Source organism: Amblyraja radiata, chromosome 37 (genome assembly GCF_010909765.2).
Source record: "Amblyraja radiata isolate CabotCenter1 chromosome 37, sAmbRad1.1.pri, whole genome shotgun sequence".
NCBI lineage: Eukaryota > Metazoa > Chordata > Chondrichthyes > Rajiformes > Rajidae > Amblyraja > Amblyraja radiata.
Window position 1 is genome coordinate 16,896,735 of NC_045992.1, and position 17,953 is coordinate 16,914,687.

Sequence of the window (17,953 nt, forward strand, 5' to 3'; positions counted from 1 at the left end):
CAGGGGAGGTGGACATAGTGTAAACAGATCCCTGATCCTCGAGTCAGTAGATTGGGACACCAGTATCCTCAGCAGCAGAACTGCCACCTTCGTTCACTATTCATTCTTTTGTTATATCAGTCAGTGAAGATCAAGCAGTTATATTCTTGCATCCTCTCTCTCCCCATCTCTCCCAAGTAGTACTAGCTTTAAAGTCTGAAGAAAGATTTCGGCCCGAAACGTTGCCTATTTCCTTCGCTCCATAGATGCTGCTGCACCCGCTGAGTTTCTCCAGCATTTTTGTCTACCTTCGATTTCCCAGCATCTGCAGTTCCCTCTTAAACTATCTTTAAAGTCGCCTTGTTGAGTCTCGTTGTTGGTAACCCGTTTTCACCCAGCCCACAGTATATCTTTCATTCATTTGATCTGCATCTCTCCATATCACCGTCTATATCTCTCGTTTCCCTTTCCTCTGACTCAGTCTGAAGAAGGGTCTCGACCCGAAACGTCACCCATCCCTTTTCTTCTGGAGATGCCGCCTGTCCCGCTGAGTTACTCCAGCTTTTTGTGTCTATCTTCAGTTTAAACCAGCATCTGCAGTTCCTTCCTACACACTAGTTGTATTCTTATTAAGCTCTGTTATTGGCCAATTTGGTTGTATTGGATAGAGGGTTTGCTGCTTCACAGCGTCAGAGACCCAGGTACGATCCTGACTACGGGCGCTGTCTGTACGGAGTTTGTACATTCTCCCTGTGACCGCGTGGGTTTTCGCCGGGTGCTCTGGTTTCCTCCCACACTCCAAAGACATGCAGGATTGTAGGTTAATTGGCTTTGGTAAAATTGTAAATTGAGCCTAGTGTGTAGGATAGTGTGAGTGTACGGGGATCGCTGGTCGGTGCGGACTCAGTAAGCCAAAGGGCATATTTCTGCGCTGTATCTCTAAACTAAACTAAATTAAACTAAACTTAACAAAGCAAGGAGTTCAGGACCAGCAATGTGACAGGTGTGAATTGTGCAACAGGCCTCCTCTTCGCCATTTGACAACATAAATGAATATTTAAATATTGAATTATTTTGCTCATGGAGACACGAGGAACTGCAGATGCTCGAATCTTGAGCAAAGCACAAAGTGCTGGAGGAACTCAGTGGGTCGGGCAGCATCTGTGGAGGGAATGGACGGACAGGCGATGTTTCGGGGGATGGAAGGTGTACGGGTGACAGAGGTTATGGGGAGAAGGCAGGAGAATGCAGTTAGGAGGGTGAGCTAGATCAGCCATGATTGAATGGCAGAGTAGACTTGATGGGCCGAATGGCCTTATGATCCTGACCCACGGGAAAAGGCCTGTTTCTGCACTGTATCTCTAAACTAATCTAAAGGAGGTAATTGAGGCAGATACAATAATAGCATTTTAAAGTCATTTGGACAGAAATATGCAAGATAGACACTAAGTGCTGGAGTAACTCAGCGGGTCGGGCAGCATCTCTGGAGAAATAGATGGGTGACGTTTCGGGATGGGGCCCTTCCTCAGACAGGTTGTAGACAGCTTCTCATTCCTGGACATGTTTCCGGGGCAAGAAAGGTTTAGAGAGATACGGGCTGAAACCCGGAAAACAAGACTAGCGTGGATGGGGCATCTTGGGCAGCATGGACAAGCTGGGCCGAAGGGCCTGTCTCTGTGCTGTGGGTCTGCCCGATCTCCATGAACTCTGCGCTGCCCCTTTAACAGTGGCTCTCAGTAATGTATAATCTCAGTTTTAAACAAAATAATCTGAAGTAAATCGGAAAGCATTTCAGAAGAAAATGCATCTCCAAGGACACGAGCACATCCAGCCTGTCTAATGAATGTCCCTGAGGATCTCACAACAAATAAACATCTCCTTAGCGCCACAGGAAGAACGCTAAGATGCTGCAGTCCAATCTCCAGATCTATTCTCCTGAGGAGAGGATTGCAGTCGAGGGTGAACTTTGATCTCTTTCTCCAGAACTCGTGTAGAAATCACGTGCAGAAATCATGTGTAGAAATCATGTGGAAATACATTGTTCGGCACGGTGGCGCAGCGGTAGAGTTGCTGCCTTACAGCGCCAGAGACCCGGGTTCGATTGTGACGACTCTGTACAGAGTTTGCACGTGGGTTTTCTCCGGGATATCCGGTTTCCTCCCACACTCCAAAGACGTACAGGTTTCTAGGTTAATTGGCTTGGTGTAAATGTAAATTGTCCCTGGTGCAAGTAGGATAGTGCGAATGCATGGGGATCGCTGATCGGCACGATCTCGGTGGCCCAAAGGTCCTGTTTCCACACTGTATCTCTAAACTAAACTATACTAAAGATAGACATCTCCAGGATATTTAACCCAAACTACTATCTATCTCAAAGGAGACCCTCGGACTATCTATGATCGGACTATACTGGCATAATACCTTGCACTAAACGTTATTCACCTGTATCATGTTAGTGTGCACAGTGAACGTCTCGATTGTAATCATGTATTGTCTTTCCGCTGACGGGTTAGCACGCAACAAAAGTTTTTCACTGTACCTCGGTACACGTGACAATAAACTAAACAAACTCAGCATGTAGAAGGCACCGATGATGTTTCAGCAGGGAGCATTCATGAAAATGTTGCAGAAAACTTTAAGGATTTCCAAGCACCAATTAGTTTAAACACTCAGAAACTCTTCAAGAGGTTTCCAATACCTCTTTGTGTCACTTCACAACTTGAGCTAGCGAAACGCTCACATTGAAACACGGACAAAAGCTCTCTTCAATCGCACAGATGACAATAATCACCGATTGTCTAATATGTTTTTCCCGAGCGTACACACATACACGTAGGGAACATCTAAAGGCGAGAGGGTTGGGCGTAATTAAAACAGCGCATTGAACAGAATCTCACAGGCTGGAGTTCGCTGGGGCAGAGAGATCTCTCTACTAGAGACAAACTGATATTTAGGTACGCGGGCCACGGATAGTACTTACTAAGTCGAACGGTCGGGCGGGAATTCCAAGGGAGAATACAGCGTTGTACTCTGTAAGGACAAAACAAAGAGGGTCATTAATAAATCTGAAATAAACCCGGACAAGAACAGAAGGGCAAGAGGCAACGCTGGCTGCCCGGCTCGGCTCAGACTGACTGACAGGGAGCAGGGTTGTACAGTCTGCAGCTCTGATCATTAGTTTCAACTCACACACAGCTCTTATGCTCCAAGGCAGAGTCCTTGTTTGGTTGAATGCAAACAGTGATTTGAGAAGTTCGCACAGGGTGGTATTGGGGGGGAGGAGGGCTACAGAGAGAGGGGAGAGAGAGAGAGAGAGAGAGAGAGAGAGAGAGAGAGAGAGAGAGAGAGAGAGAGAGAGAGAGAGAGAGAGAGACAGAAAATAAGAAAGAGGAAAAGAGAGGGAATGAAAGAGAAAGAGTGAAAAAAGAGGGTGGAAGACGGGTGAGAGAGGGGTAGACAGAAGGGGAGCGAGGGAAGATGGAGATTGTTTGTGTGTGTGTGTGACGCATTGAACACCAGCCCGTGTGCGGGTCCTTACACAGCCTCTCTTCTTTTGTTAGTGAATGAGTCATTCTGCACGGCGCCAGCACAGGGGAACATTTCGAACTGGTCTCTGAAAGCTCTCACACTCACACACACACACACACACACACACACACACACACACACACACACACACACACACACACACACCACACACACACACACAACACACACACACACACACACACACCACACACACACACACCAACACACACACACACACCACACACACACACACACACACACACACACCACACACACACACTCCACACACACTCACACACACACACACACACACTCCACACACTCACCACACACACACACCACAACACACACACACACACACACACACACACACACACACACACACACAACCACACACACACACTCACACACACACCCACACCACAACACACACACACACCACACACACACACACTCACACACAACACACACACACTCACACACACACACACACACACCACACACACACAGACTCACACACACACTCACACACACTCACACACACACAGACTCACACACACACTCACACACACACACTCCCACACACACTCCCACACACACACACTCCCACACACACACACACCCAATCACACACACACCCAATCACACACACACACACACACCCACACACCCACCCACACACACACACACACACACACACACACACACTGACCCACATACATTGAACTTCAAACGTTTCTAACCTGACCCCTAATTATGACAATACTGAACCCTCTCTGCGACAGCGTGCACACTTTGCTTTAACGCCACTAGTTCAGGTTAAAACAACAATCATGCTTCAGTTTTGTCACACCTCTACTCTGTGCAACTCCGGCTGACTCCTGCATTTCACAGAACTTGCCAGGTGTCCCGATGTTCAAAAGCATTTCAAGTTTGACAGCCCCTAAGCTGTAGTAAGCAAATGTGATTCTTTCTCCCACCCTCTCTGATCCTCCCTCTCGCCCACCCTCTCTCACTCTCATCTCTCTCTTTCTTCCTCACTCTTTCTCTCCCCTTCTCTCTTTCTCACCCTCCCTCCCTCTCCCTCCCTCACTCTCCCTCCTCCTCCCTCCCCTCTCTCTTTCTTTTTTTCTCTCCCTCTCTCTCTCTCCAATTCTCCCTCTCTCCACAGCTACTGAGTTGGCCTGTCCAACACCAGCAGGCTCAGTAAGCTTAGAAGGCTAATGGGAGTTGGCAGGGGCAGCAGGCATCTTGCTAACCCCCCCCCCGCGCCCCAGCTCGGAACTGGAGAAAAACGGAGAGGATTACCATCTGCCGCTCCATGCCGACAACCCCCCGATCTCCGAGCCACATTGCTGGGACTGCAGACCACTGGAGTGGCCGCAGTTGTGATCGGGACAGTGATATTACTGGGACTGGCTTCTGAATGTACCACAACAGGAAGCAGTTGGGAATGAAAGCAAACACAACAACACAAAGACATCTGTGCAAAGCCACACACGGGACATACAGTATCCAGCCTCTGTGGCTGACCGCTAGCCTAGCCTGGAACACAGCTAACAAATCACCCCCAGCTCAACTCTGTGGACAACTTCATAGTTGACTTTAGTTCCACTTATATTATTGTCACCTGTGCCGGGGTACAGTGACAAGCTTTTCATTGCGTGCTAACCAGTCAGCGGAAAGACAATACATGATTACAATTAGAACATCCACAGTGTACATATACAGGATAAATGGCAGCGGTAGAGTTGCTGCCTCACAGCGCCAGAGACCCGGGTTCGATCCTGACTACGGGTGCTGGCTGTACGGAGTTTGCACGTCCTCCCCGTGACCCGCGTGAGTTTTCTCCGGGTGCTCCGGTTTCCTCCCACATCCCAAAGACGTGCAGGTTTGACGGTTAATTGGCTCGGGTATCATTGTAAATTGTCCCGGGTGTGTGTAGGATAGTGTTAGTATGCGGGGATTGATGGTCGGCCCGGACTCGATGGGCCGAAGGGCCTGTTTCTGCGCTGTATCTCTAAACTAAACTAAGTGGACATGATATGTGATAAACTTACACAGGAAAATCTATTTATTTTTAAAAACAAGACATGCACAGTATGAAGTTTCACCAAAATGATCAAAATCGAATAAGACTTTATTTATTATTAGATAGCGCGTCCAGTGAGATAAGGTTCCTCCACTCCAGTTTAAGCAAGTTCACCATCATCATTGTTTGTGTGTTGTGGTGGGAAATAACTGCAGATGCTGGTTTATACCAAAGATAGACACAAAGTGCTGGAGTAACACAGCGGGTCAGGCAGCATCTCTGGAGAAAATGGACATGAAATGTTTTGGGACCTGCTATCTGAAGAAGGGTCCCGACCTGAAACGTCACTCATCCTTGTTCTCCAGAAATGCTGCCTGACCAGCTGAGTTACTCCAGCACTTTGTATCTATCATTCACATGTTAAACCATCGTTCTCCAGTGGTGCTGCCTGACCTGCTGTTACTCCAGCACTTTGTGTCTTTTTCTTGTTGTAAACCGGCATCTGCAGTTCCATGTTTCAACATTTTGACTGCTCCATTGTGAAATCTCCTCAAGGTGTGCCCACTTTGAAGTTCTCCCCCCGCTCTCTCCGACAAGAGTTCGGCAATACCCCCTCTCACTGCTTCCCTTCTGCGATTCCTACTGCTTTCAGAGTCTGAAGAAGGGTCCCGACCTGAAACGTCACCTATCCATGTTCTCCAGGGATGCTGCCCCTGACCAGCTGAGTTACTCCAGCACTTTGTGTCTTTTTTTTTGTAAATCAGCATCTGCAGTTCCTTATTTCTGCATATTAATTGCTTGCAAGCTTATTAAGGGCCTGTCCCACTGTACGAGGTAATTCACGAGTTCTCCCGAGTTTTCCCGATTCGAATTCGGAGAATGTCCGTAGCGGGTGCGCCGGAGTTCGTGGGTGTCTCGTAGCGGCTTGTACGAGTAAAAAGTAACAATTTTTTTTCATCACGAGTATTTTTTTACTCGTGGACATTTTTCAGAGTTGAAAAAACTTCATGAGTTTATCGGATTTCCCGAGTACCTACCGTTACTCGTACGAGCCGCTACGGGACATCCACGAACTTCTACGGACCTGCTACGGACATTCTCGGAGTTCGAATCAGAGGAAAACGCGGGAAAACTCGTGAAATACCTCGTACAGTGGGACAGGCCCTTTAGCCTTCAGTAAGAGTGGCTGGTTACATCACAGCTTGGATTGGTAGCAGCTCTGGCCAAGACCACTACAAATTGCAGAGTTGTAGATGTAGCCCAGTCCATCACACACACCTGACTCCCCACCATTGACTCCATCTACACTGCACACTGACGTAGGAAAAGCAGCAAACTTAATCAAAGACTTGTCCCACCCCAATCATTCCTTCTTTTCCCTGCTCCAATCCAGCAGAAGATCCAGAAGCTTGAAAGCGCGCACCACCAGACTCAGGAACAGCTTCTTCCCCTCTGTTATCAGGCTTCTGAACGGTCCTTCCATAAGCCAGGGTACTGTCCCATTCACCTCTACCCCATTGTGGACATTGGACTTGGTCTCTGGAACTGATGCGCTACCATGCTGAGAACTATATTCTGCATTCTGTATCTTCCCCTTTGCTCTACCTATTGTACTGGAATTTGGCTTGTATTGTATTTATGTATAGTATGATCTGATTTGAGTGGGTAGTGAGCAACACAAAGCTTTTCACTGTGACAATAGTAAACATCAACCTACATCGACTGATTGATTACAACACAGAGTGCTGGAGTAACTCAGTGGGTCAGGCAGCATCTCTGGAGAACATGGATAGGTGACGTTTCACAGAGTGCTGGAGTAACTCAGCGGGTCAGGCAGCATCTCTGGGGAACATGGATAGGTGACGTTTCAGGTTGGGACTTTTCTTCAGGCTCAGAAGACGTCAGAAGAAGGGCCCCAAACCAAAACATCCCCTATCCATGTCCATCAGAGATGCTGCCTGACCTGCTGAGTTTAGTTTAGTTTAGAGATACAGATTGGAAACAAGTCCTCTAGCCCACCGAGTCTGCTCCGACCAGCGATCTCCACACACTAGCACTATCCTACGGACAATTTACAATTTCACCGCCAATTAACCGATAAACCTGTACATCTTTGGGGTGCAGGGTGAAACGGGAGTATCCAGAGAAAACTCATGTGGTGAAGGGGAGAACGTACAAACTCCATACAGACAGCACCCAAAGTTGGGATCGAACCCGGGTCTCTGGCGTTCTAGCAACTGTACCACCATGCTTACTCCAGCTTGCGGTGCTGGCTCGAAGGGCCGAATGGCCTACTCCTGCACCGATTGTCTATTGTCTATTGCATGGTGTTCAATGCAAGATTCTAGCATCTACAGATCCTCGTGCCATCTGCTTGATTGCTCGGGTTATTTATTCCCGGCAAGCGGCAAAGTTAATGAACGCTGTAATGAACGGATCAACAGTGAGAAAGTGAAGAGTACCTTCCATGAACGAGGGTCCTGCCTTCTATAATGCTTCTCCAGGTTTTCTAAGTCTGTGTTTAGCTCAGCCTGGTAGAGGGACAGGTCTTTCTCTAGCTGATCCTGATTTGAAAAAGGAGGGGGGAGGAGAGAGAGAGAGAGAGAGAGAAAAATGAAGAAGGGAAATGGGAAGTTCAGTTTGAGCAAATGAAGCCAGCGTGTTAAAGAAGCCACATAGACCAGGCCAGGGCAGTTGAGAGAAGAACCACAATCCAAGGGTCACAGCGTTGAGGGACCAAACCCAACATCAACGTTGTGAAGCTCCCATCAAACCCACACGCACCAGGCAACACAACTTTATTCTTTTATAATTAAACGTTTCAACGATCCAGTGGGAACCAAAGCTCCCTGATGGAGACATTCCCACACCCATGTGACCCATGTATTGATTATGGAAGTATCACATTGATGCTGGTGGGATGGATGGGGAGATGAAGTGCAACGCGTGCCCTGGCCCTCAATATACGTGGGCTGAGGGTTTCCCTGTACAGATCGCTCAACACTTGACCCATTCCATCCCCTCCCAGTGAGGGAGCCAAGGTACATGTCCATAGACTTGTCCACACTTCACTGCAGACTGGTATGGACTCAATGTGGATGTTTCTCTGGGAGTTGAGAGGTCTATTCCTCCTGGTTTCTATCCATGAGCCAACTGCCCGCATCTAACTCACAAGGCCACCTTTCCTCGCATAGGTCTTTAGTTAAGTTTAGAGATACAGCGTTGGAAGCAGGCCCTTCGGCCCACCAAGTCTATGCCGACTAGCGATCACCCGTTCACACTAGTTCTATCCTAGACGCTAGGGATAATTTACAGAAGCCAATTGACCTACAAAACTGCACTTCCATGGAGTGTGGGAGGAAACCGGAGCACCTGGAGAAAACCCCAGAGGTCACAGGGAGAACGTGCAAACTCTGTACAGACAGCATCACGGCGCTACGGCTACGGCACTGTGCCGCCCAATGTTCAAACCTTCTCAGCAGGGACCACTTATACACGTTTGCCCCATGCACCACAACAAGCACACGGCAACAACATAAGATAAATCAATCTGCGATGGTCTTGGAAGCAGGGAGTCAATGCCCAATGCAAATGTTAAAAAGAAAGGAACCAAACAAAAGTAGAAATGCTCAGAGTCGGAGATGCAAAACATGGAAGCCTGGCAAATCAGCCTCTGAAAGATAGAACTTCACCCCCAGCCTGGGTCTTGTGTTTCCGTCTTTCAGAAGCTGATAGGTTGCAGCATCTGAAGGGTTAATGCTCTTGGACAAGGCATGGGCACACAGCACATCAGAGAACAAGTTACCTTCCCATCCTCTAAAGTAAGGATGGAGCACTCGCCCGGCGTATAATCCCATATCTTTTTTGGAGGCTGATAAAGAGCAAAGGAGGAAATGAAGAGAGCAAGTCAACACAAGGAACAATCGACCCAAGGGTAGACACATCAAGCTGGAGGACCCTAGCGGGACAGGCAGCCTCCCTGGAGAGGAGGAATGGGTGACGTTTCAGGGCGAAGCCCTTCTTCAGACGGTCTCAACCGAAATGTCACCCATTCCTTCTCTCTAGAGATGCTGCCTGTCCCGCTGAGTTACTCCAGCTTTTTGTGTCTATCTTTGGTTTAAACCAGCATCTGCAGTTCCTTCCTACACAATGGACCCAAGGGGGTGAAAATCCCACGGCCAGCCTCCAGGACCCACGCGTGATCTAGAAGACAACCCTGTCGGAGAAATGCAGACCACCAATTAAGCACACAAAGTGCTGGAGTAACTCTGTGGGTCGGGCACGGTGGCTCAACGGTAGAGTTGCTGCCTTAAGTTCCTGTCTCACTTAGGAGACCTAGACAGCAACCTCTGGTGACCTTGCCCACCACCCAAGGTTTCCATGAGGTCCACGGAGGTTTTGGTCACTCTCCCTAATGGTCGAAAGTGGTTTCCACGTGGTCGAGGCTTCATCTAGGTTGCTGCTATTTTTTCGTCATGTTTAAAACCGGCCTCGACTGAAAATAGGTTGCCTTTTTTAAACATCGATCATTTTTTAGTCGCTGGTCTAGTCGAAGCCGGTTTTCTTCATAGTCGAGGAAGGTTTTCAACATATGCATGGGAGGTGGTAGGAGTTGCAGGTCACCTCGACCTTGATTTTTTTTTTGGGTAGCGGGCAAGGTCACCAGAGGTTGCTGTTTAGGTCTCCTAAGTGGGACAGGCCCTTTACAGCTCCAGAGACCCGGGTTCGATCCTGACTATGGGTGCTGTCTGTACGGAGTTTGTACGTTCTCCCCGTGACCTGTGTGTGTTTTCTCCGGGTGCTCTGGTTTCCTCCCACACTCCAAAGACGGACAGGTTTGCAGCTTAAAAGGTAAATAGTCCCGAGTGTTTGAGTTGAGTTTATTGTCGCATGTACTGAGGTACAGTGACAAGCTTTTGTTTGAGTTTAGAGTGTAAGATAGTACGAGTGTACGGGGTGATCGCTGGTCGGCTCGGACACCGGGGCTGAAGGGCCTGTTTCCGCGCTGTATCTCTAAAGGCTAAAGAACATGGATAGGTGACGTTTTGGGTCAGGACCTTTCTTCAGACTTAATGTTTGGGGGCGGGGGAGGGGGGGGGGGGGGTGAGGTAACGAAAGTTGGAGAGGGGCAGAACAAGGCGTGACAGGTGATAGGTGGACACAGGTGAGGGGGGAAGGGATGGTTGGAACATAGGCAAGAGATCAAGAGACAAAAAGTGTGAGGTAAGGATAGAAGGGGTGCGAATTGTGAAGCCGGAGGAAGGAATATAGGCGGAAGGGGCCAAGAGGAGGGGAAATGGGAGAGATGGGTGGGGCTGTTTGATTTCCAGGAAATGGACTGCTTGTTACCAGTTTGAAGAAGGTGAGGGTCTAATTAATACTGGGGATAGCGACAGAGAGGATTGACCCGAAACGTCACCTTATCTTCAGTTCAGTTCAACTCCCATCCTGTATCTCCAAACTAAACCAATTCTTTCAGATTAGTTCAGTTTGGTTTAGAGATACAGCGCGGAAACAGGCCCATCGGCCCACCGAGTCCGCGCCGACCAGCGATCCCCGCACACTAGCACTATCCTCCACACACTTGGGGGCAGTTTACAATTTTACCAAGCCAATGAACCTACATGTTTTTTTTGCGTCTTTGGGATGTGGGAGGAAACCGCAGCACCCGGAGAAAACCCACCCAGGTCACGGGGGGGACGTACAAACTCCGTACAGACAGCACCCGTAGTTTGAATGGAACCCGTGTATCTGGTGCTGTGAGGCAGTAACCCTACTGCTGTGCCACCGTGCCTTTTACTGCATGTTACATTTGCGATAGTTTCCTGTTTATTAGCAACCTTCGAGAAATTGGCTGACAAAGCCGTGTCCTCAACTCACAGTTGCTGATGTGTCTCCAGCATTAATGGTACATTCCCTCCACTGCCCGGGGACATGGACCATCTGGGGAACCTACAGTTTAGAGATGCAGCGTGGAAGCAGGCCCTTCTGCCCACCGAGTCCATGCCAGCCATCGATCACCCGTTCTTACAAATTTAGTTTGGGGCGGCAACCTTTATCTCTAAAGTATCTAAAAGAAATGTCTGAAGGGCCTGTCCCACTTACACAACCATCACAGGTGACTGCCGGCACCCGTCATAGGTCGCCGAAATTTTCAACATGTTGGAAATTTAGCTGCGACCAGAAAGACGGTACGACTCTTTGGAGACCTCTCACAACCATAGGAGACCTCTCATGACCATAGGAGACCTCTCATGACCATAGGAGACCGCTCACGACCATACAGCCTGTATGGTCTTGAGAGGTCTCCTATGGTCGTGAGAGGTCTCCAAAGAGTCGTAGTGTCTTTCTGGTCGCCGCTGAATTTTCAACATGTTGAAAATTTTGGCGGCCCATCGCGGGTGCCGGCAGACGCCTGTAAAGGTTGCGTAAGTGGGACAGGCCCTTAAATCTCCACCAACTCTCTGCTTCTACAGACCAAGGGTTCAACGTAGCACCATTTCTAGATTCCCAACTTCGGTGTATTAATATATCCAATACTTTATACTTTAGAGATTCAGCTCGGAAACAGGCCCTTCAGCCCTCCGAGTCCTTGCCGACCAGCGATCCCCACACTAGTACTATCCTACACACACTAGGGACAATTTGCAATGTAACCAAAGTCAATTGACCTGCAAACCTGTGCATCTTTGGAGTGTGGGAGGAAACCGGAGCACCCGGGGAAAACCCACGCAGGTCACGGGGAGAACGTGCAAACTCCGTTCAGACAGCATCCGTGGTCAGGATGGAACCCGGGTCTCTGGCGCTGTGAGGCAGCAACTCTACCGCTGCGCCACCGTTCCGCCCCCTCACTGGGAGGTGAGTGCACAAGGGCTTTGTTAGGACTCCCTTGCCCGCTCACACTGTCGGGACACCATGACAAGACACTCTCACTGCAACAGGCTCACTATCAACCTCACTGCACCAGGGCACTGGGCTGCCGCCCTCTACACCCTCACCCACCGTCCCTCTCTTGGGGGGGGTGGGGGCAGAACGTGTACTGCTCTTTCCAGACATGGGACATCATTAAACATGGGTGTGGTGTGGAGGGGGGGGGATCTAGAGAGGGTGCGGAGACACAGGCGTGGAGGGTGCGGGCAAGAGGGGGGGATAGGGAGAGGGCAGATGGTAGATGGGGTGACAGAGGGTAAAGGTGGGGGGGAGTAGAGGAGGAAGGGAGGGATGGAAGGTGGAGGGAGAGGAGTGGAGAGAGGGAAGAGGGGAAGGGGGAATGGGGATTAAGGAGGGGTGAGGGGAGGGGGGGGGGAGGAGAGGAGGGGATGCGGTGGGGAGAGGGATTGGGGAAGGGCAAGGCGGGGTGAGAGGGAGGGGCAGGGGAGGGGTGGAGTGTGGAGGAGCTAGGTGGAGGGACGAGGTAGTGGGTTAGGAGGGGAGGGAAAGGCGTGGAGTGGTGGGGATTGGGATGTGGGCAGGGTGAGGCGGGGATGGGGATGGGGATGGGGAGGCGGGACGGAGGAGGGCGAGGCAGGGTGTTTTGAGAGGGGCATTGAGGCCAGAGTTATTGAGCCGGCCAGAAGGAAGGGTGAATGCTGGTTCCCAAGTCCCTGGTTAACACAGGCCAAGACTCCAGAACAATGCAGCTTTGCTAGCTTCTGCCAATGATGTGGGTAAAGGATTTAAACTATTTCACGAGACCGCCATCGCTGGAGAATCACTCCACCCCGTTGACCAAGGACCAGTACGCCGCTATAATAACCGCCCAACCAACCACAGCGCCGGCCAGCCGTTGACTTACCGGTTTGCCGAATTGCAGCTCCGAAAAGAATTTATACCAAGGTTCATTCTTTAAATCTATTTCCTCCGGACTTATATTCCGCTTCTGAAGAGGCAACGGCAAGGGAATGGAGGAGAGAGAAGATGATTGAGTACAGGCTAGAGTGTGGCATGCAGTCAACTACAGGAGGGTGCAGTAGATGTAACGTCAACCCATGGACCAACAACATCTCTACCTGGACACACACACACCTGCAGCACAACTGGCCAATGTACCCTGGACTGGGGAAGCCAGTGGGGCTGGGCATGGAAACCTAAATCTGGACATGGCTACATAGATCTGGAAATGGCTACCCAGCTTCACTGGGCTTGGCTAGTCAGAGCTGGGCTTGGCTTCCTAGATCTGGGCATGGCTACCTAGATGGGCATTACCTAGATCTGGGCATGGCTACCTAGTGCTGGGCATGGCTACCTCTATGGGCATGGCTGGGCATGGGTACCAAGTGTTGGGTTTGGCTACTTAGTGCTGGGCATGGCTACCTAGATCTTGGCATGGGTACCAAGAACTGGGCATTACACCCGGTTTCATTGGACATGCTTTTTGACCAAGGGCAGTATCAAGAGACCTTCATGGATCAAGTAATGGGGGAAGTCCCTTCTTGGCTGATTCTCGGAGGTCGGGGCTAAGACGTGTTAGAGCTCAGAGCTGGACAAAGATCCTCCAGCCCGGATCAGAATGTTCGGTGGGACAGTGTAGAGGAAGCGTAAATCTCCAACCAACCAATGGTCAGTTGATTTATTTTTGGTTGACATACTTCATGTTAAATTCACAGGGTGGAGCCCCAGTGAGGGTCAGTGTGTGTGTGTGTGTGTGTGTGTGTGTGTGTGTGTGTGTGTGTGTGTGTGTGTGTGTGTGTGTGTGTGTTAGTGTGTGTGTGTGTGTTAGTGTGTGTGTGTGTGTGTGTGTGTGTGTGTGTGTGTGTGTGTGTGTGTGTGTGTGTGTGTGTGTGTGTGTGTGTGTGTGTGTGTGTGTGTGGGGGACCTGTACCCCAGTGAGGGTGTGTGTGTGTGTGTGTGTGTGTGTGTGTGCGTGCGTGCGTGCGTGCGTGCGTGCGTGCGTGTGTGTGTGTGTGTGTGTGTGTGTGTGTGACCTGTACCCCAGTGAGGGTCAGTGTATGCGGAGAAAATATTTGCCCCAAAACGGTGAAAAATGTTACATTCACCATGCTGTGAGCAGATTTGGGCCCCATATCTGAGGAAGGATGTGCTGGCTCTGGAGAGGGTCCAGAGGATGTTTACTAGAACGATTCCAGGAATGAGTGGGTTAACATATGAGGAGCGTTTGACAGCACTGGGCCTGTACGCGCTGTAGTATAGAAGGTTGAGAGGGACCTCATTGAAACTTACAGAATAATGAAATGCACAGATAGAGTGTATGTGGAAAGGATGTTTCCACTGATGGGAGAGTCTAGGACCAGAGGTCATATGCTCAGAATTAAAGGGCGCTCTTTTAGAAAGGAGGTGAGGAGGAACTTCTTTAGTCAGAGGGCAGTTAATCTGTGGAACTCATTGCCACATAGGGCTGTGGAGGCCAAGTCAGTGGATATTTTTAAGGCAGATATATACAAATTCTTGATAAGAATGGGGGTCAAGGATTATGGGGAGAAGGCAGGAGAATGGGATTAGGAGGCAGAGATCAGCCTTGATTGAATGGCAGAGTGGACTCGATGGGCCGAATGGCCTTATACTACTTCTATAACTTGTGAATGTGCTCAATATTGACAAACGGCAATTGCTGTGAGCAATATCTTTGATATATTTGCCTTCAGTAATAGTGTGTGCCTTGAAGACAAGTGCAAGGTTCAAAGGTGACGTTACACATATTAGTAAAACAGGTAGATCAAAGGTTAACAGGCAAAGATTAAAGCACAAATGCAGAGACAGACACGAGAGAACAGCAGAGATTGAGCTGAGGGACTGTAGGCAAAGAGGCGTAGCTCACTGTATGTGGAGGAGATAAAGAGAGCTCCATGCAACAGAGTGACCATTGATCCAACCTATAGAGATAGGGAGGTGAGATCCTTCACTCCGACATTCTCGACCAGGCACGGAGAGAGAAGTGGAAATCAGTCGAGTTCCTGCACTCTACAGGAGTCTGCCATTCATCCCAGCGGAGAGGCCAAGCTCGATGTACAAGCCTTGAAAGTCGAGGTTGGACATTCTACTTTGCTAGTGTTACGCACTAGCTACTCACGAGTTACGCATCTCCCTCCCTTCCATTGACTCCATCTACGCCTCACGCTGCCTTGGCAAGGCCAGCAGCATAATCAAGGACCAGTCGCACCCTGGCCACTCCCTCTTCTCCCCCTCTCCCATCGGGCAAAAGGTACAGAAGTGTGAAAACGCACACCTCCAGAATCAGGGCCAGATTCTTCCCAGCTGTTATCAGGCAACTGAATCATCCTACCACAACTAGAGAGCGGTCCTGAACTACAATCTACCTCTTTGATGACCCTCGGACTATCGTCGATCGGACTTTACCTTGCATGAAACGTTATTCCCTTATCATGTGGCTGTACACTGTGAATGGCTCGATTGTAATCATGTATTGTCTTTCTGCTGACTGGTTAGCGCGCAACAAAAGCTTTTCATTGTACCCCGGCACACGTGACAATCAGCTAATGAACTACAAAAACTAGTGCTTGTCATTACTGCTCGTTGCTGTACAACATACAAAGCCAACCCATCACCACCACCACCCCCTTACTCACCCTGCGGTGGGGCAGCTTTGGATAATGAGAACCAGTTCACCAGGAAACCTCTCTTTTAGTTTGGTTTAGTTTAGAGATACAGCACAGAAACAGGCCCTTCGGCCCACTGAGTATGCGCCGACCAGTGATCCCCGCACACTAATACTATCCCACACACACACTGGTAACAATTTACATTTATACCAAGTCAATTAACCTACAAACCTGAGGTAGACAAAAGTGCTGGAGAAACTCAGCGGGTGCAGCAGCATCTATGGAGCGAAGGAAATAGGCAACGTTTCGGGCCGAAGAAGGGTTTCGGACCGAAATGTTGCCTATTTCCTTCGCTTCATAGATGCTGCTGCACCCGCTGAGTTTCTCCAGCACTTTTGTCTACCTTCGATTTTCCAGCATCTGCAGTTCCTTCTTAAACCTACGAACCTGTACGTCTTTGGCGTGTGAGAGGAAACCGAAGAGCTCGGAGAAAACCCAAGTGGTCACGGGGAGAACGTACAAACTCCGTACAGACAGCACCCGTTGTCGGGATCGAACCCGGGTCTCCGGTGCTGTGAGCGCTGTAAGGCAGCAACTCTACCGCTGCGCCACTGTGACCCTCTGCAAGATACATGGAAAGCAGGACCTCTCTGGCGTGGGCTTGTTGGTCTCAGAATGGACTCTCATCACACGCCCGTCCTAGGTAACGTAAAATAACACCTTCCTTTCCATTTGCAGGACTAAACTATTGTCCACGTTTTTAAACTTTTAATAGAAACCTGAGGGACAACATTTTCACACAGAGGGTGATAGGTGTATGGAACGAGCTGCCGGAGGAGGTAGTTGAGGCCAGGACTATCGCAACAATTATGAACTATTTGGACAGGTTTAGAGGGATATGGGCCAAACGCAGGCAGGTGGGACTAGTATAGATGGGACATGTTGGTTGGTGTGGGCATGTTGGGCCGAAGGGCCTGTTTCCACGCTGATTGACACTGTGACTATGACTCCTTGATTGTGACATGGCTCCGGGATCAGGGTGGCCTTTATTTCCAGAGGACGAGAATACAAAAACTGGGATGTAATGTTGAGGCTCTATAAGGCGCTGGTCAGACCACATTTGGAATATAGTCAGCAATTTTGGGCCCCATATCTGAGGAAGGATGTGCTGGCTCTGGAGAGGGTCCAGAGGAGGTTTACGAGAATGATCCCAGGAATGAGTGGGTTAACATATGATGAGCATTTGACAGCACTGGGCCTGTACTCGCTGGAGTTTAGAAGGAAGAAGGGGAACCTCATTGAAACTTACCCAATAGTGAAAGGCATGGATAGAGTGGATGTGGAGAGGTTATTTCCACTAGTGGGAGAGTCCAGGACCAGAGGTCAGAGTCTCATAATGAAAGGACGTTCATTAGGAAGGAGATGAGGAGGAATCTCTTTTGTCAGAGGGCGGTGAATCAGTGGAATTCATTGCCTGAGACGGCTGTGGAGGCCAGGTCAGTGGATATTTTGTACGGGTCAGTGGATATTAGTACGGGTGTCAGGGGTTATGGGGAGAAGGCAGGAGAATGGGGTTGAGAGGGAGAGATAGATCAGGCATGATTGAATGCCGGAGTAGACTTGATGGGCCGAATGGCCTAATTCTGCTCTTAGAACTTGTGAACTTAAACCCAAACTCCCACGTGGCCACAGATCCATTTGGGGCAGAGAACTTCAGGTAGTTTTAAAGTCCATCTAGTTTCTGATTTCTTGAACTCGGTATGAAGCAACTTTGGCAACTCCTCTCTGCATGAGGAGAGGACTTCTTTAACATTCTCGTTGTGTCTGCACCAGCCTTGGAAATAAAACACGCTAAAACGTGCAACAGCCGGCTTGGAAGCTATAAGAAAGTGATTCG

General features: G+C 49.4%; 1 protein-coding gene across 5 annotated transcripts in view; it reads right to left on the bottom strand.

Annotated features, from left to right (window-relative positions):
• The window catches only part of sorbs1 (sorbin and SH3 domain containing 1), a 148,193-nt gene that overhangs the window by 74,546 nt on the left and 55,694 nt on the right, over nt 1-17,953 (bottom strand). For 3 of the 5 annotated variants that reach the window (XM_033012767.1, XM_033012766.1, XM_033012770.1), the window contains 4 exons: nt 13,335-13,418; nt 9,345-9,410; nt 8,002-8,103; nt 2,960-3,009 (listed from right to left, as the gene is read on the bottom strand). In XM_033012767.1, coding sequence (XP_032868658.1) covers nt 2,960-3,009; nt 8,002-8,103; nt 9,345-9,410; nt 13,335-13,418 — 302 coding nt within the window. Of the gene's footprint in view, nt 1-2,959; nt 3,010-8,001; nt 8,104-9,344; nt 9,411-13,334; nt 13,421-17,953 lie in introns of all 5 variants that reach the window. The other 2 variants (XM_033012768.1, XM_033012769.1) reach the window with 2 other exon arrangements.